At 51.0% G+C, this 26,331-nt stretch overlaps 3 protein-coding genes across 3 annotated transcripts in view; 2 read left to right on the top strand and 1 right to left on the bottom strand.

The window, feature by feature from the left end:
• Positions 1-26,331, bottom strand: part of LOC123766907 (adenylate cyclase type 8) — a gene marked incomplete in the record, with an annotated part of 567,973 nt that overhangs the window by 260,094 nt on the left and 281,548 nt on the right.
• LOC138353842 (selection and upkeep of intraepithelial T-cells protein 5-like) lies at positions 13,191-14,990 on the top strand. The gene has a single exon (XM_069307263.1). It carries the CDS (start codon positions 13,191-13,193, stop codon positions 14,988-14,990), a length of 1,800 nt encoding a protein of 599 aa, XP_069163364.1.
• Positions 24,568-25,629, top strand: LOC138353841 (uncharacterized). The gene has a single exon (XM_069307262.1). It carries the CDS (start codon positions 24,568-24,570, stop codon positions 25,627-25,629), a length of 1,062 nt encoding a protein of 353 aa, XP_069163363.1.

Here is a 26,331-nt window from a genome sequence, read left to right as displayed (position 1 = left end):
CAGCAGTAGAGATCTCTGAATTAGAGGGAATACAGAGAACATATACGGCACGCATAGACACCATAAAACATATAAATTATTGGGATCGTCTCAAAGCTCTCAAAATGTACTCTTTGGAAAGGAGACGAGAGAGGTATCAAATATATACATGGAAGATACTGGAGGGCCAGGTCCCAAATGTGCACAGTAGAATAACAACATACTAGAGAGAGAGATACGGAAGGAAATGCAGAATAGAACCAGTGAGGAATAGAGGTGCCATAGACACAATCAGAGAACACTGTCTGAACATCAGAGGTCCACAGTTGTTCAGTACTCTCCCAGCAAGCATTAGAAGCGACCTCTCCAGGGCACAAAGCCTGGGTAGGTTGATACGAGGGAGAAGCTGTCACCCATGCAGCAGGCCCCGCCCCCCCAACTCTCCACGGCGCCGAAAGTCTCCAGTGGAACGGCAAACACCAATACGATTGGTTCCAGCGCCGTCGCTGGAACTGTCAGTACAAGAACGTTTATATATATATATATATATATATATATATATATATATATATATATATATATATATATTGAGTATGTAGATCTGAATATATATGTGAATATACTCAAGTAGCACCCTCTCGGGGGAGTGGCACTTGAGTATTGTGGGTGATCAGTTGCCTGGTTACCTTGAGGTTACCTTGAGGTGCTTCCGGGGCTTAGCGTCCCCGCGGCCCGGTCGTCGACCAGGCCTCCTGGTTGCCGGACTGATCAACCAGGCTGTTGGACGCGGCTGCTCGCAGCCTGACGTACGAGTCACAGCCTGGTTGATCAGGTATCCCTTGGAGGTGCTTATCCAGTTCTCTCTTGAACACTGTGAGGGGTCGGCCAGTTATGCCCCTTATGTGTAGTGGTGGTTAGAGCAACGGGCTACCGCTCTGGTGGTCGCTGGTTCGAGGCTCCCATTGCCCGAGTGCATGAGATGTTAAGAATATATACTTACAAAATGTTTATAAGTCTTTCCAGCTCTTGCCACCTTTCCACCATCGCCCATCTAGGTGGCGTATGTGTCGCGTCCTCTCCTTACCTCGTTCGACACCCCAAATGCACCCCCTACCCCCACTCACCAGGTCCCCCGCCCCTCCTGCCCCAGCAAACATATTGCCCCCACAAACGAGGTTCTAATCTGATCATCGTGGTTGGTTTAGGGTTTAATGTAGCAGGTTTGGGACCTAATGGAGTGTATCAGGAAGCGCCAATAGCAGAGATGCCTCCTTGTGGAGGACGCTACGGGGCTGGGCAAGAACGGCATAAGGAACACACGACACTATCATTCACCATGGGGCATACCACCCCCCGTTCCCCCCTCTAATCACCCCTTCTTCCCCCCCCCTCTCTCTACCTCTCCCCCGTCCCTCTCTCTCTACCTCTCCCCCTCCCTCTCTCTCTCTACCTCTCCCCCCTCCCTCTCTCTCTCTCTACCTCTCCCCCCTCCCTCTCTCTCTCTACCTCTCCCCCCTCCCTCTCTCTCTCTACCTCTCCCCCCTCCCTCTCTCTCTCTACCTCTCCCCCCTCTCTCTCTCTCTACCTCTCCCCCTCCCTCTCTCTCTCTACCTCTCCCCCCTCCCTCTCTCTCTCTCTACCTCTCCCCCCTCCCTCTCTCTCTACCTCTCCCTTTCCCTCTCTCTCTCTACCTCTCCCCCCTCTCCCTCCCTCTCTCTCTCTCTACCTCTCCCCCTCCCTCTCTCTCTACCTCTCCCCCTCCCCTCTCTCTCTCTACCTCTCCCCCTCCCCTCTCTCTCTCTACCTTTTCCCCTCCCCTCTCTCTCTACCTCTGCCTCTTCCCGCTCTCTCTGCCTACACCGCCCCACGGGTGCAGCAGGAAGTGCAGGTGTCCTGACAACGGGTGAGGCCTCTACTCTCCAGCTCGCCCTATTTGCTTCACGTCTGTCACTGACATGTGTACAAGTCTTTAAACTTGACCCATTAACTGTAGGTGATTCCCATCCTTAAATACCCTCAATTCTTTTTTTACGACACAGCTGAAACATGTTCGTGTCTGGAGTGCTAGATATAGATACAACAAAATTATCAATGATGGTAACAAGAGTTCATTTCATGTGGATCTGATCTCATGTTGGCCTCATAATGCATGATAAGAGCCGATGAGTTAGCTAAAGAATCTGCCTTCAATGGAGTTGAGTATAACCTTGAATTGCCTATAATCAGTCTGGGAGCGATTGTACACCAAGAACGTCAACAAAATCATGTACATGTGAGGCGACACCCAATAATTTCCCCTGTCATCATACTATCATGCAAGAGGAGCCACACATCTGTCGATCAGCCAATACCATCAGCAGACTCCTAGATGTAACTACATCTTGGAGTCTGAGTTACAACATCCAATCCTGAGTTACTCCATCCAATCCTGAGTTACTCCATCCAATCCTGAGTTACTCCATCCAATCCTGAGTTACTCCATCCAATCCTGAGTTACTCCATCCTATCCTGAGTTACTCCATCCAATCCTGAGTTTCTCCATCCAATCCTGAGTTACTCCATCCAATCCTGAGTTACTCCATCCAATCCTGAGTTACTCCATCCAATCCTGAGTTACTCCATCCAATCCTGAGTTACTCCATCCAATCCTGAGTTACTCCATCCAATCCTGAGTTACTCCATCCAATCCTGAGTTACTCCATCCAATCATGAGTTACTACATCCAATCCTGAGTTACTCCATCCAATCCTGAGTTACTCCATCCAGGTCCCTGAGTCTCTGCTTAGATTCGGGTCTAAATATCTCTGGGAATTTTCACTACCTGCTGAAGTAGACCTGACCAAATGTAAACTGTGTCAACCAACTTATTCGCACACCCTCCGTCACTATGTGAAGGAGTTTCCTACCTGCACGCTTGGGACACAATGGAACATTTTGAAGGTGAAATATCCCGCCTTAGAACAGTAGAACTGAATAGACTGAGACGCTTGTGTGATGTTAGACAGTAAGTCATTACCAAAAGAAGTGATGATTGGAACAAACTATTGAGAAAGTAATTGAGAGACATGCGGAGTACATGTCAAGAGAAGGAAAAGATGGAGGAAAGTAATGTGAGATGATGAGGAAATGTTGAGTGAATGAGTAATGTGAAGGTGAGGAGAAACCCGCAAGGCCGGACATGATGAGTGTGTGAGGGGAACATGAGTATGAATACCTCACGACATGCGGCTGGGTAAGTGATTATAATGAGTAAATATATTATATAAATGAGGCAGAGTGCCTCACAGTGAGACACTCTGCCTCACAGTGAGACACTCTGCCTCACAGTGAGACACTCTGCCTCACAGTGAGACACTCTGCCTCACAGTGAGACACTCTGCCTCACAGTGAGACACTCTGCCTCACAGTGAGACACTCTGCCTCACAGTGAGGTACTCTGCCTCACTGTGAGACACTCTGCCTCACTGTGAGACACTCTGCCTCATTAATGTAGACAGAGAAAGTTAAAGGTTTATTAACTGACAATCATTCACAAATATTACTGGATCATTCATGATAACATTCACATTATACAGCGTCTGTCTGGGACAGACAGACACCACCACACTCCAACAGTCACTCACACCAGCACTCACACCACCACACTCCAAAAGTCACTCACACCACCACACTCCAACAGTCATTCACCCCCCCCCCCCCACCACTTCCACTCTCCCAAAACACTCCCCACACCCCCCCCCCCACCCCCACAACACCCACTCACACTAGGACTATTCTTGCTCTCTCTCTCTTGACAAGGGCAAAATGGCAGGTGGACGCAACAGGGACACAGGGAACAGCCAGAGTGACCAAACGAGGGACATGTTAAACCAAGTTCTGGAGGAATTCAGGAGGGAGATGCAGGAAATGAGGATTACAATTAACAACCTGCAAAGTGAGCTGACATCAGCAAGGGAGGAGATTAAATCCCTCACAGAGAAAAATAAAGAGACCGAGCATCAGATTATCATCCAAAGGGAAGGTGGGAATGTTACATTGGAAGGAAATGCCTCTGTACCTGAAACATTTGCGGACATACTGAAAAAGAGCTCAGAAGCTATGGACACAGTGAGGGAGGTAGCCATGCAAGCAGCCACCTCACAGGAAGCAGCAAGGTGCACCACTCAGCTGCTGGAGAGAAAAAGATCAGTGGTAGTCGTAGGCATCAAAGAACAGGAAGGATCCAACAGGCAAGAATGGAATAGCAAGGATAGAGAGGCAGTACAGGGGCTACTGAAGGGGTTACAGATGAAAGGGGTTGAACGAAACATTGAGAAGGTTTTCAGGTTGGGCTGGTACAACAAGGACAGAAACCGACTTGTAAAGGTGGTGTTTACAAACGAAACCACGAAGGAGGACATTCTCGAAAGGAAGAGTCGACTGCAGCATGTGGAGGGATACAAGAAAGTATTCCTGCAGAAGGACAGGACGAAGGAGGAGAGAGCCAGGGCAGCAGAGGCAAGGAGGAAGCGCAGGGAGAGAGGAGCAAACCAGGAAATCACAGCCCCCAACACAACAGTCCCAGAGACAAGAGGCGAACCCAAAACCAGCATCCCAGCAACACCAGAGGGGAGGGCAACCCCACCACCCCCCTCTGCATAGAAACCCTCCCTTCCCCTCACCCTTCCTGCCCCCACCGAACCCTCCCTCCCCCCCCACCCCATTCTGATTCTGACACCCCATCCCCATTCCCATCATGTCCCCCCTCCCACCTTTCCCCCCCTGTCACCCCTCCCCCTTCATCCCATACCCTCCCTATCCCTCCTCCCCCCTCACCCCGTATCCTCCATGTCCCCCCTATCTCCTTAACCCACACCCTACCTGCCCCCCCTTCCCTGAAACCCCCACCCCCCACCCCAAACTTCTCTGAGACCCTGCAAACCACCTCACAGTTCTTCTCACCCACGAAAAAGCTTCCCACGCCAGCAGAATGCTCGCCAAGAAAGGGACAAGAAAATGAACTGAAGAAAGTGAGCTTCAAGGCAATGTACACTAACGTAGATGGGATTACAAATAAAACAAGTGAACTCAGAGAATGGGCACTAGAAGAAAACCCAGACATAATAGCACTCACAGAAACAAAGCTAACAAACACCATAACAAACACAGTGTTTCCACAGGGCTACTATGTAGTGAGGAAAGAGAGAGAAGGGAGAGGAAGAAGTGGTGTAGCTTTGCTACTAAGAGAAGGTTGGAGTTTCAAAGAGATGGTAATTCAGAACTGTGAAGGTTTCAGTGACTACATATCAGGCACCATAGCAACTGGAGGACAGAAAATCATAGTAGTAGTCATATATAACCCCCCACCGAATGTCAGAAGACTCAGACAGGAATATGATAGAAACAACTTGGCCACCATCAATATAATAGAGAGAGCAGCTTCTGTTGCTAGCAGGAACGGATCCAGGCTACTAATCATGAGAGACTTCAACCATGGAAAGATAGATTGGGGAAACAGAGACCCACATGGAGGCCCAGACACATGGAGAGCTAAGCTGCTGGATGTGGCAACAAGAAACTTTCTAAGTCAACACGTCAAGGGACCGACAAGAACGAGAGGAGGGGATGAACCAGCCTTGCTTGATCTGATATTTACCCTAAATGAGTCGGATATAAGGGAAGTTAAGTTGGAAGCCCCCTTGGGAATAAGTGATCATAGTGTACTGAGCTTTGAGTACCTGATTGAGCTAGGAATTATCACCCTCAATAAAGAACTGGGAAACAAAGGGCTGGCGTACCGAAAGGCGAATCGACAGGGTTGATAGAGACAGGCTATTTAACAAAGGGGCACACGCACTACGGGACACAGGTGGAAACCGAGTGCCCAAATGAACCACAGAGATATTAGAAAGAACTTTTTTAGTGTCAGAGTGGTTGACAAATGGAATGCATTAGGAAGTAATGTGGTGGAGGCTGACTCCATACACAGTTTCAAGTGTAGATATGATAAGAGCCCAATAGGCTCAGGAACCTGTACACCTGTTGATTGACGGTTGAGAGGCGGGACCAAAGAGCCAGAGCTCAATCCCCGCAAGCACAACTAGGTGAGTACCTTAATTGTGGCCACAACCTCCTTGTGAGTGAATGAGTGTGTCTTCACCCTCGAAATACTCATTCTTTCCTAGTAAATACCCGCACTCATTATTCTCTAGTCAACTCCGTTGCCCACTCCTCTTGGTATCACATTCCTCTCCAATTCTCTTATCTTCTTCTGTACGTTTATCTCCGGCAGCTTAATCTTACTCGACACTTATTCTATCTTTCCCTGCAGCTTAAGCTGTTCTCAACACAATAAACAAAGGTTCCCCCACACGACAGCAAGACGAGGAGTCACAATAACTTGGCTCAAGATATATAACTTAACCACAACACACATCAAAGTTCACACACTTTAAAGTTCATCAAGTTCTAAGTCGGCTATATTACGACCCCTGCAGTGTACATATTCCTACCTGACTATATTATTTTCATGTATGATATGTGGACGAGATCAGGGGAACAGCAACGATAGTTTGGTACAATTATTTACTACAAGGATTTGTTTTAGTAATTTTCAGAGTTTGGTTAAGCTAGTTTATGAAGATGTTTGAAGGGAAGCGTTGGTATGTGTGGATCGGAGAGGTGGTGTTCCTCCTTCAACTTGTGGTGGACTTCGGCTCTTTGTTCTACGCGATATACGACCTCTCAGACTTCAGGGAGAGTTTCTTCAACAGTACGGAAATTCTCACTAATATTGAGGAGGTCCTGAAGTACGTGAATATGTCGACCACGGATTGGGAAAATCTTACTAGTATTGAGGAGGTCTTGACGAACGTGAATATCTCGAGCACGGATTGGGAAAATCTTACTAGTATTGAGGAGGTCTTGACGAACGTGAATATCTCGAGCACGGATTGGGAAAATCTTTCCAATATTGAGGAGGTCTTGACGAACGTGAATATCTCGAGCACGGATTGGGAAAGTCTCCTGTAGAGTGATGAAAAACTCAGTTGGGAAGGTTTTCTATATAAAGCAATCAGTGAAGAGGATTGGGACGCCATTTTGACAGACCTGGTCAGTTATGGGTTTATATTTGGATCATTATTTGTGTTTTGGCTTTTGAGTTTTTTTATTGTTAAGTTTTGGTTCTATTTTCTTGTGATTGGAGTCTGGGGCTTGTATGCCGTCATCTGGGGTGACAATCACTCCCAGTCAGCACTGTAATTTATATATTATATATAAATATAGCTTATAATAGAAGCCAGTGGCGGCACACCCGTATACGATTTCCAAGGCATTAGTCACAGTACAGCATTTTGGCTATATGCTTTCAAAGTAATACGGCTTTGGGTGGCAAGTCTCACGTCCATCTACAGTTACTGCAGCAGGAGACACCGTGGGACCTCCTCCGACCCCACCGACGTGGAGTCTGGACCTGACACCACCGGACAAGTGGAACCTCCTACCCGCACGGACACCACCACAGACACCAGTGCCGGAAGTAAGGATGTGGTGCTGGAGATGGGCGACCAGGACCAGCCAGCACCGACCTACAGCCAGGCCCTCCGACTCATGGTGACGTCTGTAATGTAACAGACTAAGAGGAGACTCCACCAGTACTTCCCCCTACAGTTACTAAAGGAACTAGTACTGCGTCGTCCGGTAACCTTCCCTCTTTACTGAGACAACGGAGGACGCCGCCACGGACACTGCTCCTCTCACCCTCTCAGCCTTTTATCCTCTATTTCTTGTTATTATCTTCGAAGGGAATATTATTTATGATTTATTTATATTTATACAGTCAATATCTTTTATTTTCAACTGTTAAGTAGTCTTATTATTGTGTGTGTGTGTGTATTCACCTAGTTGTATTCACCTAGTTGTATTCACCTAGTTGTATTCACCTAGTTATGCTTGCGGAAGTTGAGCTCTGCTCTTTCTGCCCGCCTCTCAACTGTCAATCATCCCCAGGAAGCAGCCCGTAACAGCTGTCTAACTCACAGGTACCTATTTACTGTTAGGTAACAGGGGCATCAGGGTGAAAAACTCTGTCCATTTGATTGTGCCGGCGCCGAACATCGTACCCCGGTCGACATGACTACGTGTAAAGCGTGCTGTCCACTCAGCCACCGGCCCCCACCCCTACCTGCTGTCCACTCAGCCACTGTACTCACCTAGTTGTGCTTGTGGGGGCTGAGCTCTGGCTCTTTGGTCCCGCCTCTCAACCGTCAATCAACAGGTGTACAGATTCCTGAGCCTATTGGCCTCTATCATATCTACACTTGAAACTGTGTATGGAGTCAGCCTCCACTACATCACTGCCTAATGCATTCCATTTGTCAACCACTCTGACACTAAAAAAGTTCTTTCTAATATCTCTGTGGCTCATTTGGGCACTCAGTTTCCACCTGTGTCCCCTAGTGCGTGTGCCCCTTGTGTTAAACAGCCTGTCTTTATCTACCCTATCAATTCCCTTGAGAATCTTGAATGTGGTGACCATGTCCCCCCCTAACTCTTCTGTCTTCCAGCGAAGTGAGGTTTAATTTCCGTAGTCTCTCCTCGTAGCTCATACCTCTCAGCTCGGGTACTAGTCTGGTGGCAAATCTTTGAACCTATTAGAGTTTAGTCTTATCCTTGACTAGATATGGACTCCATGCTGGGGCTGCATACTCCAGGATTGGCCTGACATATGTGGTATACAAAGTTCTGAATGATTCTTTACACAAATTTCTGAATGCCGTTCGTATGTTGGCCAGCCTGGCATATGCCGCTGATGTTATCCTCTTGATATGTGCTGCAGGAGACAGGTCTGGCGTGATATCAACTCCCAAGTCTTTTTCTTTCTCTGACTCCTGAAGAATTTCATCTCCCAGATGATACCTTGTATTTGGTCTCCTGCTCCCTTCACCTATCTTCATTATATTACATTTGGTTTGGTTAAACTCTAACAACCACTTGTTCGACCATTCCTGCAGTTTGTCTAGGTCTTCTTGAAGCCTCAAACAGTCCTCTTCTGTCTTAATCCTTCTCATAATTTTGGCATCGTCCGCAAACATTGAGAGAAATGAATCTATACCCTCCGGGAGATCATTTACAAATATCAGAAACAAGATAGGACCGATTACAGAGCCTTGTGGGACTCCACTGGTGACTTCACGCCAATCGGAGGTCTCACCCCTCACCGTAACTCTCTGCTTCCTATTGCTTAGGTACTCCCTTATCCACTGGAGCACCTTACCAGCTACACCTGCCTGTCTCTCCAGCTTATGTACCAGCCTCTTATGCGGTACTGTGTCAAAGGCTTTCCGGCAATCCAAGAAAATGCAGTCCGCCCAGCCCTCTCTTTCTTGCTTAATTTGTGTTACCTGGTCATAGAATTCTATTAAGCCAGTCAGGCAAAATTTACCCTCCCTGAACCCATGTTGTCGATTTGTCACGAAGTCTCTTCTCTCCAGATGTGCTACCAGGTGTTTCCTCACGATCTTCTCCATCACCTTGCATGGTATACAAGTCAAGGACACTGGCCTGTTGTTCAGTGCCTCTTGCCTGTCGCCCTTTTTGTATATTGGTTATCTTCTTGAGGTTATCTTGAGATGATTTCGGGGCTTTTTAGTGTCCCCGCGGCCCGGTCCTCGACCAGGCCTCCACCCCCAGGAAGCAGCCCGTGACAGCTGACTAACACCCAGGTACCTATTTTACTGCTAGGTAACAGGGCATAGGGTGAAAGAAACTCTGCCCAATGTTTCTCGCCGGCGCCTGGGATCGAACCCAGGACCACAGGATCACAAGTCCAGCGTGCTGTCCGCTCGGCCGACCGGCTCCCTTCCTTGGGACCACATTCGCCGTCTTCCATATTTCTGGTAGGTCTCCCGTCTCCAGTGACTTACTATACACTATGGAGAGTGGCAAGCAAAGTGCCTCTGCACACTCTTTCAGTACCCATGGCGAGGACTGTGTGTGTGTGTGTGTGTGTGTGTGTGTGTGTGTGTGTGTGTGTGTGTGTGTGTGTGTGTGTGTGTGTGTGTGTGTGTGTGTGATCATTGTGTGCATGTATATATGTAAGTCTATGTATGTATTTATGTAGATTAAATAGCTTGCCTATGGAGATGGTACCCGGCGTTGCTCGGGTGCCGGACTCCGCATCTTCACTACACACTATCTTCAGCTTAGCCATTTATCTTCACACTTTATTGTCATCATCACTCACTATCATCACACTTTCCCCTGATAATTCCCTTCCCTACCCTTCTAGCTAAAGACAAGATGACTAAATGACAGTTTATATTTATTATGAGACCGGATGTTAGACGATGAAGGGAAGGTGGTGAGGGGCAAGGTTGATGGTGAGGGGCAAGGTTGGTGGTGAGGGGCAAGGTTGATGGTGAAGGGCAAGGTTGATGGTGAGGGGCAAGGTTGGTGGTGAAGGGCAAGGTTGATGGTGAAGGGCAAGGTTGATGGTGAAGGGCAAGGTTGATGGTGAAGGGCAAGGCTGATGGTGAAGGGGCAAGGTTGATGGTGAAGTGCAAGGTTGATGGTGAAGGGCAAGGTTGATGGTGAAGGGCAAGGTTGATGGTGAAGGGCAAGGTTGATGGTGAAGGTCAAAGCTGATGGTGAAGGGTTAAAGAAGGTGACCAATGGTGGAGAGTGAGGGAGATGGTGAAGGAGAATATTGGCGGCGATATAGAGAGAAGATGGTGAGGAGGAGGATGATGGTGATGGTGTAGATGTTGTAGTGATGCAGTAATAACGATGACAGTGTGTAGTGTAGATGGCTACAGTGACATGTGTAGTGTAGATGGCTACAGTGACATGTGTAGTGAAGATGGCTACAGTGACAGTGTGGCTACAGTGACAGTGTGGCTACAGTGACAGTGTGGCTACAGTGACAGTGTGGCTACAGTGACAGTGTGGCTACAGTGACAGTGTGGCTACAGTGACATGTGTAGTGAAGATCATCAGGCCACAGGAAAGAGTGCCCAAACGTTCCGTCCTGCCCCCCCTTTGAACGAGCCTCGCATCTTCGGCAGCCGCCGGCCAGGACCGTTTGTTTGAAGATCTCGTATCCCACGTGACGTTTGGCCGCCAATGTATTAAGGTTCCCCGCAGCCAAAAAGGCGGAGCCCAAGAGCTCACGTTCCACTCTGTACCCCCCACATATAGCTAAGTATACGTATACACTCATCCTCACTTCTTCAAGAAGTGAGGATGATTCCTCCTGGTAATGACTAACTCTCCACCTCTCTAACTCTGCCTACCTAACAGCTTCTTCCTCTATCTCAACCTCTACCCTATCCTTCAATCACTCAACCCCATTATGAGCATTTTGGCTTACTCACAAGCGTGAGGTTTACCTATCCTGCATGTAGATCAACTACCCTATCCTGGATGTGGATCAACTACCCTATCCTGCATGAGGATTAACTACCCTATCCTGCACGTGGATTAACTACCCTATCCTGCATGTGGATCAACTACCCTATCCTGCATGTAGATCAACTACCCTATCCTGCATGTGGATTAACTACCCTATCCTGCATGTGGATCAACTACCCTATCCTGCATGTGGACCAACTACCCTATCCTGCACGTGGATTAACTACCCTATCCTGCATGTGGACCAACTACCCTATCCTGCACGTGGATTAACTACCCTATCCTGCATGTGGACCAACTACCCTATCCTGCACGTGGATTAACTACCCTATCCTGCATGTGGACCTACTACCCTATCCTGCACGTGGATTAACTACCCTATCCTGCACGTGGATTAACTACCCTATCCTGCATGTGGATTAACTACCCTATCCTGCATGTGGATCAACTACCCTATCCTGCATGTGGATTAACTACCCTATCCTGCATGTGGATCAACTACCCTATCCTGCATGTGGATCAACTACCCTATCCTGCATGTGGATCAACTACCCTATCCTGCATGTGGATTAACTACCCTATCCTGCATGTGGATCAACTACCCTATCCTGCATGTGGATTAACTACCCTATCCTGCATGTGGATCAACTACCCCTATCCTGCATGTAGATCAACTACCCTATCCTGCATGTGGATCAACTACCCTATCCTGCATGTAGATCAACTACCCTATCCTGCATGTGGATTAACTACCCTATCCTGCATGTGGATCAACTACCCCTATCCTGCATGTGGATTAACTACCCTATCCTGCATGTGGATCAACTACCCCTATCCTGCATGTAGATCAACTACCCTATCCTGCATGTGGATCAACTACCCTATCCTGCATGTGGATCAACTACCCTATCCTGCATGTGGATCAACTACCCTATCCTGCATGTGGATTAACTACCCTATCCTGCATGTAGATCAACTACCCTATCCTGCATGTAGATCAACTACCCTATCCTGCATGTGGATCAACTACCCTATCCTGCATGTGGATTAACTACCCCTATCCTGCATGTGGATCAACTACCCTATCCTGCATGTGGATTAACTACCCTATCCTGCATGTAGCTCAACAGCTAGCCAATAGTTCATCCACTATCCCGATCTCTCAGGATGGTGAGTCCTACAGGGATCTAGAAGAAAACACAAGATGCGAATCAAGTCTACAAGCAAACTCTAGGTAGAGCAGTAGAGTTGTTCCAATATTCGTGAATGTATGAAGTGGTTTCAGAGCTGAGGGGAAACGAGAAAAGGAACTAAAGGGGAAAGTTAGTCCAAGAAATAATGGAACAAATCAGAAGGGAATACACAAAGGTTCAGAAGAATTACATATCGTAAAAAAGAATCTATTGAGCTTTAGGAACTGTATCAACTCAATAGACAATTCAACGAAGCAAAATTGAAAGAAAGAGCAGGAGAGGAAGAATTGTAGAAGAGAGAGAGAGGATAGAAGAGAATCGCAATAGATGCAAAAGAATAAGACACAAATAGATACAATGTCTATCAGAAAGAACTATGAAATAACATTGCATCCAAACTTACATTGCAAAGGTCATAAGAGAATTACAATGAGAAGGAAGGATCAAGTGACCAGATATTGCAAGCAATTTTTTGAAGAATTTAAAATCATCTAATATGAAAAACTAAATACCGTCTACCATGGAACAAAATACCGTCTACCATGGAACAAAATACAGTCTACCATGGAATAAAATACCATCTACCATGGAAAATACCATCTTCCATGGAACAAAATACCATCTACCATGGAACAAACTACCATCTACCTTGGAACAAAATACAGTCTACCATGGAACAAAACACCATCTACCATGGAACAAAATACCGTCTACCATGGAACAAAATACCGTCTACCATGGAACAAAATACCGTCTACCATGGAACAAAATACCATCTACCATGGAAAATACCATCTACCATGGAACAAAATGCCATCTACCATGGAACAAACTACCATCTACCTTGGAACAAAATACAGTCTACCATGGAATAAAATACCATCTACCATGGAAAATACCATCTACCATGGAACAAAATACCATCTACCATGGAACAAACTACCATCTACCTTGGAACAAAATACCATCTACCATGGAACAAAATACCATCTACCTTGGAACAAAATACCATCTACCATGGAACAAAATACCATCTACCTTGGAACAAAATACCATCTACCATGTAACAAAATACCATCTATCTTGGAACAAAATACCATCTACCTTGGAACAAAACACCATCTACCATGGAACAAAACACCATCTACCATGGAACAAAACACCATCTACCATGGAACAAAATACCATCTACCATGGAACAAAACACCATCTACCATGGAACAAAATACCACCTACCATGGAACAAAACACCATCTACCATGGAACAAAACACCATCTACCTTGGAACAAAACATCTACCATGGAACAAAACACCATCTACCATGGAACAAAATACCATCTACCATGGAACAAAACACCATCTACCATGGAACAAAACACCATCTACCTTGGAACAAAACATCTACCATGGAACAAAATACCACCTACCATGGAACAAAACACCATCTACCATGGAACAAAACACCATCTACCATGGAACAAAACACCCTCTACCATGGAACAAAATACCACCTACCATGGAACAAAACACCATCTACCATGGAACAAAACACCATCTACCATGGAACAAAACACCCTCTACCATGGAACAAAACATCATCTACCATGGAACAAAACACCATCTACCATGGAACAAAACACCATCTACCATGGAACAAAACACCATCTACCATGGAACAAAACACCATCTACCTTGGAACAAAACATCTACCATGGAACAAAACACCATCTACCATGGAACAAAACACCATCTACCATGGAACAAAACACCCTCTACCATGGAACAAAACATCATCTACCATGGAACAAAACACCATCTACCATGGAACAAAACATCATCTACCATGGAACAAAACACCATCTACCATGGAACAAAACACCATCTACCATGGAACAAAATACCATCTACCATGGAACAAAATACCATCTACCATGGAACAAAATACCATCTACCATGGAACAAAATACCATCTACCATGGAACAAAACACCATCTACCATGGAACAAAACACCATCTACCATGGAACAAAACACCATCTACCATGGAACAAAACACTATCTACCATGGAACAAAACACCATCTACCATGGAACAAAACACCATCTACCATGGAACAAAACACCATCTACCATGGAACAAAATACCATCTACCATGGAACAAAACATCTACCATGGAACAAAACACCATCTACCATGGAACAAAACACCATCTACCATGGAACAAAACACCCTCTACCATGGAACAAAATACCACCTACCATGGAACAAAACATCATCTACCTTGGAACAAAATACCATCTACCATGGAACAAAATACCATCTACCATGGAACAAAACACCATCTACCATGGAACAAAATACCATCTACCATGGAACAAAACACCATCTACCATGGAGAATTCATGGCTGAGCCGGTACAGTGCTTAAAGAGGAGGTTAAGAAGAAACCGCTAAATATAGGGGTAACATAAATAAATTAATAAATAAATAAATAAATAAATAAAACTAGAGCTCTTGGGTGTGGAAAATAGCTCCAGGATCCTTTAGTATACATTTAGCAACGATCATTAATGATTTACTGGGGAAGGGGGGAGATGCCCAACAACTAGAAGATGGCAAATATGCTGGCAATACCAGCCTATCCTCAGGGAGGAAATATGTACACGAGAATGGATTGAGAACTACATAATTACCCTTCCCAGACCAAGGGAAGGTCCCCCTACCCTTCCCAGACCAAGGGAAGGTCCCCCTACCCTTCCCAGACCAAGGGAAGGTCCCCCTACCCCTCCCAGACCAAGGGAAGGTCCCCCTACCCCTCCCAGACCAAGGGAAGGTCCCCCTACCCTTCCCAGACCAAGGGAAGGTCCCCCTACCCTTCCCAGACCAAGGGAAGGTCCCCCTACCCCTCCCAGACCAAGGGAAGGTCCCCCTACCCTTCCCAGACCAAGGGAAGGTCCCCCTACCCCTCCCAGACCAAGGGAAGGTCCCCCTACCCTTCCCAGACCAAGGGAAGGTCCCCCTACCCCTGCCAGACCAAGGGAAGGTCCCCCTACCCCTGCCAGACCAAGGAAAGGTCCCCCTACCCCTCCCAGACCCAGGGAAGGTCCCCCTACCCCTCCCAGACCAAGGGAAGCCCCCCTACCCCTCCCAGACCAAGGGGAAGGTCCCCCTACCCCTCCCAGACCAAGGGAAGGTCACCCTACCCCTCCCAGACCAAGGGAAGGTCACCCTACCCCTCCCAGACAAAGGGAAGGTCCCCCTACCCCTACCAGACCAAGGGAAGGTCCCCCTACCCCTCCCAGACCAAGGGAAGGTCCCCCTACCCCTGCCAGACCAAGGAAAGGTCCCCCAACCCCTCCCAGACCAAGGGAAGGTCCCCCTACCCCTCCCAGACCAAGGGAAGCCCCCCTACCCCTCCCAGACCAAGGGGAAGGTCTCCCTACCCCTCCCAGACCAAGGGAAGGTCACCCTACCCCTCCCAGACCAAGGGAAGGTCACCCTACCCCTCCCAGACCAAGGGAAGGTCCCCCTACCCCTCCCAGACCAAGGGAAAGGTCCCCCTACCCCTCCCAGACCAAGGAAAGGTCCCCCTACCCCTCCCAGACCAAGGGAAGGTCCCCCTACCCCTACCAGACCAAGGGAAGGTCCCCCTACTCCTCCCAGACCAAGGAAAGGTCCCCCTACCCCTCCCAGACCAAGGGAAGGTCCACCCTACCCCTCCCAGACCAAGGGAAGGTCCCCCTACCCCTCCCAGACCAAGGGAAGGTTCCCCTACCCCTCCCAGACCAAAGAAAGGTGCCCCTACCCCTCCCAGACCAAAGAAAGGTGCCCCTACCCCTCCCAGACCAAGCGAAGGTCCCCCTACCCCTCCCAGACCAAGGGAAGGTCCCCCTACCCCTCCCAGACCAGAGGAAGGTCACCCATCCCTCGCAGACCAAGGAAAGGTCACCCATCCCTCCCAGACCAAGGAAAGGTCACCCACCCCTCCCAGACCAAGGAAAGGTCACCCATCCCTCCCAGACCAAGGAAAGGCCCTCCTACCCCCCCAGACCAAGGAAAGGTCCCCCTACCCCTCCCAGACCAAGGAAAGGTCCCCCTACCCCTCCCAGACCAAGGGAAGGTCCCCCTACCCCTCCCAGACCAAGAGAAGGTCCCCCACCCCTCCCAGACCAGGGGAACGTCCCCCTACCCCTCCCAGACCAAGAGAAGGTCCCCCCACCCCTCCCAGACCAAGGGAAGGTCACCCTACCACTCCCAGACCCAGGGAAGGTCCCCCTACCCCTCCCAGACCAAGAGAAGGTCCCCCTACCCCTCCCAGACCAAGGAAAGGTCCCCCTACCCCTCCCAGACCAGGAGGTCACCCTACCCCTCCCAGACCAGGAGAAGGTCACCCTACCCCTCCCAGACCAAGGAAAGGTCCCCCTACCCCTCCCAGACCAATGGAAGGTACCCCTACCCCTCCCAGACCAAAGGAAGGTCACCCCACCCCTCCCAGACCAAGGGAAGGTCACCCCACCCCTCCCAGACCAAGGGAAGGTCCCCCCACCCCTCCCAGCCCAAAGGAAGATCACTCATCCCTCCCAGACCAAGGAAAGGTCACCCATCCCTCCCAGACCAAGGAAAGGTCACCCTACCACTCCCAGACCAATGAAAGGTCCCCCTACCCCTCCCAGACCAAGGGAAGGTCACCCTACCCCTCCCAGACCAAGGGAAGGTCACCCCACCCCTCCCAGACCAAGGGAAGGTCCCCCTACCCCTCCCAGACCAAAGGAAGATCACCCATCCCTCCCAGACCAAGGAAAGGTCACCCATCCCTCCCAGACCAAGGAAAGGTCCCCCTACCCCTCCCAGACCAAGGGAAAGGTCCCCCTACCCCTCTCAGACCAAGGGAAGGTCCCCCTACCCCTCCCAGACCAAGAGAAAGGTCCCCCTACCCCTCCCAGACCAAGGGAAAGGTCACCCTACCCCTCCCAGACCAAGGGAAGGTCACCCTACCCCTCCCAGACCAAGGGAATGTCCCCCTAACCCTCCCAGACCAAGGGAAGGTCACCCTACCCCTCCCAGACCAAGGGAATGTCCCCCTATCCCTCCCAGACCAAGGGAATGTCCCCCTACCCCTCCCAGACCAAGGGAATGTCCCCCTACCCCTCCCAGACCAAGGAAAAGGTCCCCTACCCCTCCCAGACCAAGGGAAGGTCCCCCTACCCCTCCCAGACCAAGGGAAGGTCCCCCTACCCCTACCAGACCAAGGGAAGGTCCCCCTACCCTTCCCAGACCAAGGGAAGGTCCCCCTACCCCTCCCAGACCAAGGGAAGCCCCCCTACCCCTCACAGACCAAGGGGAAGGTCTCCCTACCCCTCCCAGACCAAGGGAAGGTCACCCTACCCCTCCCAGACCAAGGGAAGGTCACCCTACCCCTCCCAGACCAAGGGAAGGTCCCCCTACCCCTCCCAGACCAAGGGAAAGGTCCCCCTACCCCTCCCAGACCAAGGAAAGGTCCCCCTACCCCTCCCAGACCAAGGGAAGGTCCCCCTACCCCTACCAGACCAAGGAAAAGGTCCCCTACCCCTCCCAGACCAAGGGAATGTCCCCCTACCCCTCCCAGACCAAGGGAATGTCCCCCTACCCCTCCCAGACCAAGGGAAAGGTCCCCCTACCCCTCTCAGACCAAGGGAATGTCCCCATACCCCTCCCAGACCAAGGGAAAGGTCCCCTACCCCTCCCAGACCAAGGGAATGTCCCCATACCCCTCCCAGACCAAGGGAAAGGTCCCCTACCCCTCCCAGACCAAGGGAATGTCCCCATACCCCTCCCAGACCAAGGGAAAGGTCCCCTACCCCTCCCAGACCAATGGAATGTCCCCCTACCCCTCCCAGACCAAGGGAATGTCCCCCTACCCCTCCCAGACCAAGGGAATGTCCCCCTACCCCTCCCAGACCAAGGGAAAGGTCCCCTACCCCTCCCAGACCAAGGGAATGTCCCCCTACCCCTCCCAGACCAAGGGAATGTCCCCCTACCCCTCCCAGACCAAGGGAAAGGTCCCCTACCCCTCCCAGACCAAGGGAATGTCCCCATACCCCTCCCAGACCAAGGGAATGTCCCCCTACCCCTCCCAGACCAAGGGAAAGGTCCCCCTACCCCTCTCAGACCAAGGGAATGTCCCCATACCCCTCCCAGACCAAGGGAAAGGTCCCCTACCCCTCCCAGACCAAGGGAATGTCCCCATACCCCTCCCAGACCAAGGGAAAGGTCCCCTACCCCTCCCAGACCAAGGGAATGTCCCCATACCCCTCCCAGACCAAGGGAAAGGTCCCCTACCCCTCCCAGACCAATGGAATGTCCCCCTACCCCTCCCAGACCAATGGAATGTCCCCCTACCCCTCCCAGACCAAGGGAATGTCCCCCTACCCCTCCCAGACCAAGGGAATGTCCCCCTACCCCTCCCAGACCAAGGGAAAGGTCCTCTACCCCTCCCAGACCAAGGGAATGTCCCCCTACCCCTCCCAGACCAAGGGAATGTCCCCCTACCCCTCCCAGACCAAGGGAAAGGTCCCCTACCCCTCCCAGACCAAGGGAAAGGTCCCCTACCCCTCCCAGACCAAGGGAAAGGTCCCCTACCCCTCCCAGACCAAGGGAAGGTCACCCTACCCCTCCCAGACCAAGGGAATGTCCACCTACCCCTCCCAGACCAAGGGAATGTCCCCCTACCCCTCCCAGACCAAGGGAATGTCCCCCTACCCCTCCCAGACCAAGGGAAAGGTCCCCTACCCCTCCCAGACCAAGGGAATGTCCCCCTACCCCTCCCAGACCAAGGGAAAGGTCCCCCTACCCCTCCCAGACCAAGGGAAAGGTCCCCTACCCCTCCCAGACCAAGGGAATGTCCCCCTACCCCTCCCAGGCCAAGGGAATGTCCCCCTACCCCTCCCAGACCAAGGGAAAGGTCCCCTACCCCTCCCAGACCAAGGGAATGTCCCCCTACCCCTCCCAGACCAAGGGAAAGGTCCCCTACCCCTCCCAGACCAAGGGAAGGTCACCCTACCCCTCCCAGACCAAGGGAATGTCCACCTACCCCTCCCAGACCAAGGGAATGTCCCCCTACCCCTCCCAGACCAAGGGAATGTCCCCCTACCCTTCCCAGTACCCTAATAACCCCTCCCATATCGACCTACACGCTCCTATCCCAGTCTTCCTAACCTGTCAAGTAACAGTCGGAGACTTTTATATAAAAAGGGGGAATGGGGGGGGGGAGAGAAGGGGTGGAATGGTCAATGCCGTCTAGACAGGAACAGTTGACGGGGGGATGGGTAAATGGGCAGGGGGAAGAGGCATATGGACAGGGGGGTGGGGTAAGAGAGTGAGGAATGAGGCAGGTGGTGTTGGGGTGATTATGAGGCAGTCCTGTCCCCCGGGTGGTCACGCACCAGGGGAGGGGAGTGACGCAGGGGGAGGGGAGTGACGCAGGAGAGGGGAGTGACGCAGGGGGAGGGGAGTGACGCAGGGGGAGGGGAGTGACGCAGGAGAGGGGAGTGACGCAGGGGGAGGGGAGTGACGCAGGGGGAGGGGAGTGACGCAGGAGAGGGGAGTGACGCAGGGGGAGGGGAGTGACGCAGGGGGAGGGGAGTGACGCAGGGGGAGGGGAGTGACGCAGGGGGAGGGGAGTGACCCAGGGGGAGGGGAGTGACGCAGGGGGAGGGGAGTGACGCAGGAGAGGGGAGTGACGCAGGGGGAGGGGAGTGACCCAGGGGGAGGGGAGTGGCGCAGGGGGAGGGGAGTGACGCAGGAGAGGGGAGTGACGCAGGGGGAGGGGAGTGACCCAGGGGGAGGGGAGTGACCCAGGGGGAGGGGAGTGACGCAGGTCAGTAGCTTGTGGGGGGGTAATACAAGAGAGGGGGACCAGTAGAGGGGGACCAGTAGAGGGGAACCACTAGAGGGGGACCAGTAGAGGGGGACCAGTAGAGGGGGACCAGTAGAGGGGAACCAGTAGAGGGGAACCAGTAGAGGGGAACCAGTAGAGGGGAACCAGTAGAGGGGGACCAGTAGAGGGGGACCAGTAGAGGGGGACCAGTAGAGGGGGACCAGTAGAGGGGGACCAGTAGAGGGGAACCAGTAGAGGGGGACCAGTAGAGGGGGACCAGTAGAGGGGGATCAGTAGAGGGGGATCAGTAGAGGGGGACCAGTAGAGGGGAACCAGTAGAGGGGGACCAGTAGAGGGGAACCAGTAGAGGAGGGACCACAGTGCTGAAGGAGGGTGAGTCAGACAAGGGGTGATCGAGGTCACGAGACAGGGAGGGGGAAGAGTAATTGTTCTGGGAGAGGGGAGAGAGGGGAGGGAAGGACAGAGAGAGGGGGGAGAGGTGAGGAAAGAGAGGGAGAGGATCAAACAAGTGACGACCCCTCCCCCCCCCCCAACCTGTCTCTCCATACTCTTAACTCTGTGTTCACTCGAACACTGTTTATGTCGGACAGACGTAAATATATGTATTTATATATATATATATATATATATATATATATATATATATATATATATATATATATATATATATATATATATATATATATATATATATATATATATATATATATATATATGTCGTACCTAGTAGCCAGAACGCACTTCTATGCCTACTATGCAAGGTCCGATTTGCCTATTAAGCCAAGTTTTCATGAACTAATTGTTTTTCCACTACCTAACCTACCTAACCTAACCTAACTTTTTCGGCTACCTAACCTAACCTAACCTATAAAGATAGGTTAGGTTAGGTTAGGTAGGGTTGGTTAGGTTCGGTCATATATCTACGTTAATTTTAACTCCAATAAAAAAAATGGACCAAATACATTATGAAATGGGTAGCTTTATCATTTCATAAGAAAAAAATTAGAGAAAATATGTTAATTTTTTAAAACTTGGCTTATTAGGCAAATCGGGCCTTGAATAGTAAGCCGAGAAGTGCGTTCTGGCTACTAGGTACGACATATATATATATATATATATATATATATATATATATATATATATATATATATATATATATATATATATATATATGTAGCTTTGGTTATCTTGAGATGATTTCGGGGCTTTTAGTGTCCCCGCGGCCCGGTCCTAGACCAGGCCTCCACCCCCAGGAAGCAGCCCGTGACAGCTGACTAACACCCAGGTACCTATTTTACTGCTAGGTAACAGGGACATAGGGTGAAAGAAACTCTGCCCATTGTTTCTCGCTGGCGCCTGGGATGGAACCCAGGACCACAGGATTACAAGTCCAGCGTGCTGTCCGCTCGGCCGACCGGCTCCCAACCTAAAAATTGGTTAGCATTTTCAAAGCACTACAATCACCTTCTGTGGTTGATTGTTCAATAAAACACTGAACTATATGATTAACAGATGTCTCACCCTGTCCATAGAGGAGATAAGGAAATGTATATATGCTGGTTAGCATTGTAAATGTCTGGCCACGTCTGTGGTCGAAAATAATCATAAATAATCCACTGTCTCTCCAGCCTGTCCCTACATAGTGGTAACATTCTCGTCCCTCGCCTCGCCACCGATTTGCCCTGTGTTCGAGCCCTTGCCAGGGAGCCCATATTAGACGATAAATTAATTCAGCCCGTCCTCATAAACAAAGACCATTCCATCCACCCGCCAAACTCCCCCTGTTTATGAATGAACAGCATGTTAAAAATTGATGAAAGTGTCTTTGAGGTCGACCGCTGGATGGAATGGACTTGCTCTTGAGGACGGGTTGCAATTATCAACTGTAGGAAACACACACAAAAAAGAATATTTTACTCTCCAAATGTTTTAATAGATTAAACGGTCAAATAGCTGTAAATAGACCAATATTTAGATAGTAAATAGATAGTGGATAGTAGGTAGATAGTAGATAGTAGATAGAGCTCACTCTCTCCGTCTCTCTACCCTCAGTAGTTGAGTCATTTGTTTCTAAATTTTAGTGTGTGTGTTGTTAGGTAGCCATGGCAACCACTGTAGTAGCGTAACCATGGCAACGATTGTGGTACTGTAGCCATGGCAACCATTGTGGTACTGTAGCCATGGCAACCATTGTGGTACTGTAGCCATGGCAACCATTGTAGTACTGTAGCCATGGCAACCATTGTGGTACTGTAGCCATGGCAACCATTGTGGTACTGTAGCCATGGCAACCATTGTGGTACTGTAGCCATGGCAACCATTGTGGTACTGTAACCATGGCAACCATTGTGGTACTGTAGCCATGGCAACCATTGTGGTACTGTAGCCATGGCAAAAATTGTAGTACTGTAGCCATGGCAACCATTGTGGTACTGTAACCATGGCAACCATTGTGGTACTGTAACCATGGCAACCATTGTGGTACTGTAACCATGGCTACCATTGTGGTACTGTAGCCATTGCAACCATTGTGGTACTGTAGCCATGGCAACCATTGTGGTACTGTAGCCATGACAACCATTGTGGTACTGTAACCATGGCAACCATTGTGGTACTGTAGCCATGACAACCATTGTGGTACTGTAGCCTTGCAACCATTGTGGTACTGTAGCCATGGCAACCATTGTGATACTGTAGCCATGGCAACCATTGTGGTACTGTAGCCATGGCAACCATTGTGGTACTGTAGCCATGGCAACCATTGTGGTACTGTAGCCATGGCAACCATTGTGGTACTGTAGCCATGGCAACCATTGTAGTACTGTAGCCATGGCAACCATTGTAGTACTGTAGCCATGGCAACCATTGTAGTACTGTAGCCATGGCAACCATTGTGGTACTGTAACCATGGCAACCATTGTGGTACTGTAGCCATGGCAACCATTGTAGTACTGTAGCCATGGCAACCATTGTGGTACTGTAGCCATGGCAACCATTGTGGTACAGTAGCCATGGCAACCATTGTGGTACTGTAACCATGGCAACCATTGTGGTACTGTAGCCATGGCAACCATTGTGGTACTGTAACCATGGCAACCATTGTGGTACTGTAACCATGGCAACCATTGTGGTACTGTAGCCATGGCAACCATTGCAGTACTGTAGCCATGGCAACCATTGTGGTACTGTAGCCATGGCAACCATTGTGGTACTGAAGCCATGGCAACCATTGTGGTACTGTAACCATGGCAACCATTGTGGTACTGTAGCCATGGCACCCATTGTAGTACTGTAGCCATGGCAACCATTGTGGTACTGTAGCCATGGCAACCATTGTGGTACTGTAGCCATGGCAACCATTGTGGTACTGTAACCATGGCAACCATTGTGGTACTGTAGCCATGGCAACCATTGTGGTACTGTAACCATGGCAACCATTGTGGTACTGTAGCCATGGCAACCATTGTGGTACTGTAGCTATGGCAACCATTGTGGTACTGTAGCCATGGCAACCATTGTGGTACTGTAGCCATGGCAACCATTGTGGTACTGTAACCATGGCAACCATTGTGGTACTGTAGCCATGGCAACCATTGTGGTACTGTAGCCATGGCAACCATTGTAGTACTGTAGCCATGGCAACCATTGTGGTACTGTAGCCATGGCAACCATTGTGGTACTGTAGCCATGGCAACCATTGTGGTACTGTAGCCATGGCAACCATTGTGGTACTGTAGCCATGGCAACCATTGTAGTACTGTAGCCATGGCAACCATTGTGGTACTGTAGCCATGGCAACCATTGTAGTACTGTAGCCATGGCAACCATTGTAGTACTGTAGCCATGGCAACCATTGTGGTACTGTAGCCATGGCAACCATTATGGTACTGTAGCCATGGCAACCATTGTGGTACTGTAGCCATGGCAACCATTGTGGTACTGTAACCATGGCAACCATTGTGGTACTGTAGCCATGGCAACCATTGTGGTACTGTAGCCATGGCAACCATTGTAGTACTGTAGCCATGGCAACCATTGTAGTACTGTAGCCATGGCAACCATTGTGGTACTGTAGCCATGGCAACCATTGTGGTACTATAACCATGGCAACCATTGTGGTACTGTAGCCATGGCAACCGCCTACACCACCCCTGGGGGTGAAGGTGTCACAACCTACACCACCCCTGGGGGTGAAGGTGTCACCACCCCTGGGGGTGAAGGCGTCACCACCCCTGGGGGTGAAGGTGTCACCACCCCTGGGGGTGAAGGTGTCACCACCACTGGGGGTGAAGGCGTCACCACCCCTGGGGGTGAAGGCGTCACCACCTACGCCACCCCTGGGGGTGAAGGTGTCACCACCCCTGGGGGTGAAGGTGTCACCACCCCTGGGGGTGAAGGTGTCACCACCCCTGGGGGTGAAGGTATCACCACCCCTGGGGGTGAAGGTGTCACCACCCCTGGGGGTGAAGGTGTCACCACCCCTGGGGGTGAAGGTGTCACCACCCCTGGGGGTGAAGGCGTCACCACCTACACCACCCCTGGGGGTGAAGGTGTCACCACCCCTGGGGGTGAAGGTGTCACCACTCCTGGGGATGAAGGCGTCACCACCCCTGGGGGTGAAGGCGTCACCACCCCTGGGGGTGAAGGCGTCACCACCCCTGGGGGTGAAGGTGTCACCACCCCTGGGGGTGAAGGTGTCACCACTCCTGGGGATGAAGGCGTCACCACCCCTGGGGGTGAAGGCGTCACCACCCCTGGGGGTGAAGGCGTCACCACCCCTGGGGGTGAAGGCGTCACCACCTACGCCACCCCTGGGGGTGAAGGTGTCACCACCCCTGGGGGTGAAGGCGTCACCACCGCTGGGGGTGAAGGCGTCACCACCCCTGGGGGTGAAGTCGTCACCACCCCTGGGGGTGCAGGTGTCACCACCCCTGGGGTGAAGGTGTCACCACCTACACCCCTGGGGGTGAGGGTGTCACCACCCCTGGGGGTGAAGGTGTCACCACTCCTGGGGATGAAGGCGTCACCACCCCTGGGGGTGAAGGCGTCACCACCCCTGGGGGTGAAGGCGTCACCACCCCTGGGGGTGAAGGCGTCACCACCCCTGGGGGTGAAGGCGTCACCACCTACGCCACCCCTGGGGGTGAAGGCGTCACCACCCCTGTGGTACCTTCACCACCCCTGGGGGTGAAGGCGTCACCACCCCTGGGGGTGAAGGCGTCACCACCCCTGGGGGTGAAGGCACCCCCACTACCCCTGTGGTACCTTCACCACCCCTGGGGGTGAAGGCGTCACCACCCCTGGGGGTGAAGGCGTCACCACCCCTGGGGGTGAAGGCGTCACCACCCCTGTGGTACCTTCACCACCCCTGGGGGTGAAGGCGTCACCACCCCTGGGGGTGAAGGCGTCGCCACCCCTGGGGGTGAAGGCGTCACCACCCCTGGGGGTGAAGGCGTCACCACCCCTGGGGGTGAAGGCGTCACCACCCCTGGGGGTGAAGGCGTCACCACCCCTGGGGGTGAAGGCGTCACCACCCCTGGGGGTGAAGGCGTCACCACCCCTGGGGGTGAAGGCGTCACCACCCCTGGGGGTGAAGGCGTCACCACCCCTGGGGGTGAAGGCGTCACCACCCCTGGGGGTGAAGGCGTCACCACCCCTGGGGGTGAAGGCGTCACCACCCCTGGGGGTGAAGGCGTCACCACCCCTGGGGGTGAAGGCGTCACCACCCCTGGGGGTGAAGGCGTCACCACCCCTGGGGGTGAAGGCGTCACCACCCCTGGGGGTGAAGGCGTCACCACCCCTGGGGGTGAAGGCGTCACCACCCCTGGGGGTGAAGGCGTCACCACCCCTGGGGGTGAAGGCGTCACCACCCCTGGGGGTGAAGGCGTCACCA

The sequence above is a fragment of the Procambarus clarkii genome, chromosome 60 (assembly GCF_040958095.1).
Source record: "Procambarus clarkii isolate CNS0578487 chromosome 60, FALCON_Pclarkii_2.0, whole genome shotgun sequence".
Taxonomy (NCBI): domain Eukaryota; kingdom Metazoa; phylum Arthropoda; class Malacostraca; order Decapoda; family Cambaridae; genus Procambarus; species Procambarus clarkii.
The sequence above is the reverse complement of the archived record's forward strand: the minus strand, read 5'-3'. Positions and strand labels throughout refer to the sequence as shown.

Coding starts and splice junctions, on each gene's coding strand:
- LOC138353842 (XM_069307263.1), top strand. CDS start 13,191: ATGGAACAAACTACCATCTACCTTGGAACAAAATACAGTCTACCATGG.
- LOC138353841 (XM_069307262.1), top strand. CDS start 24,568: ATGGCAACCGCCTACACCACCCCTGGGGGTGAAGGTGTCACAACCTAC.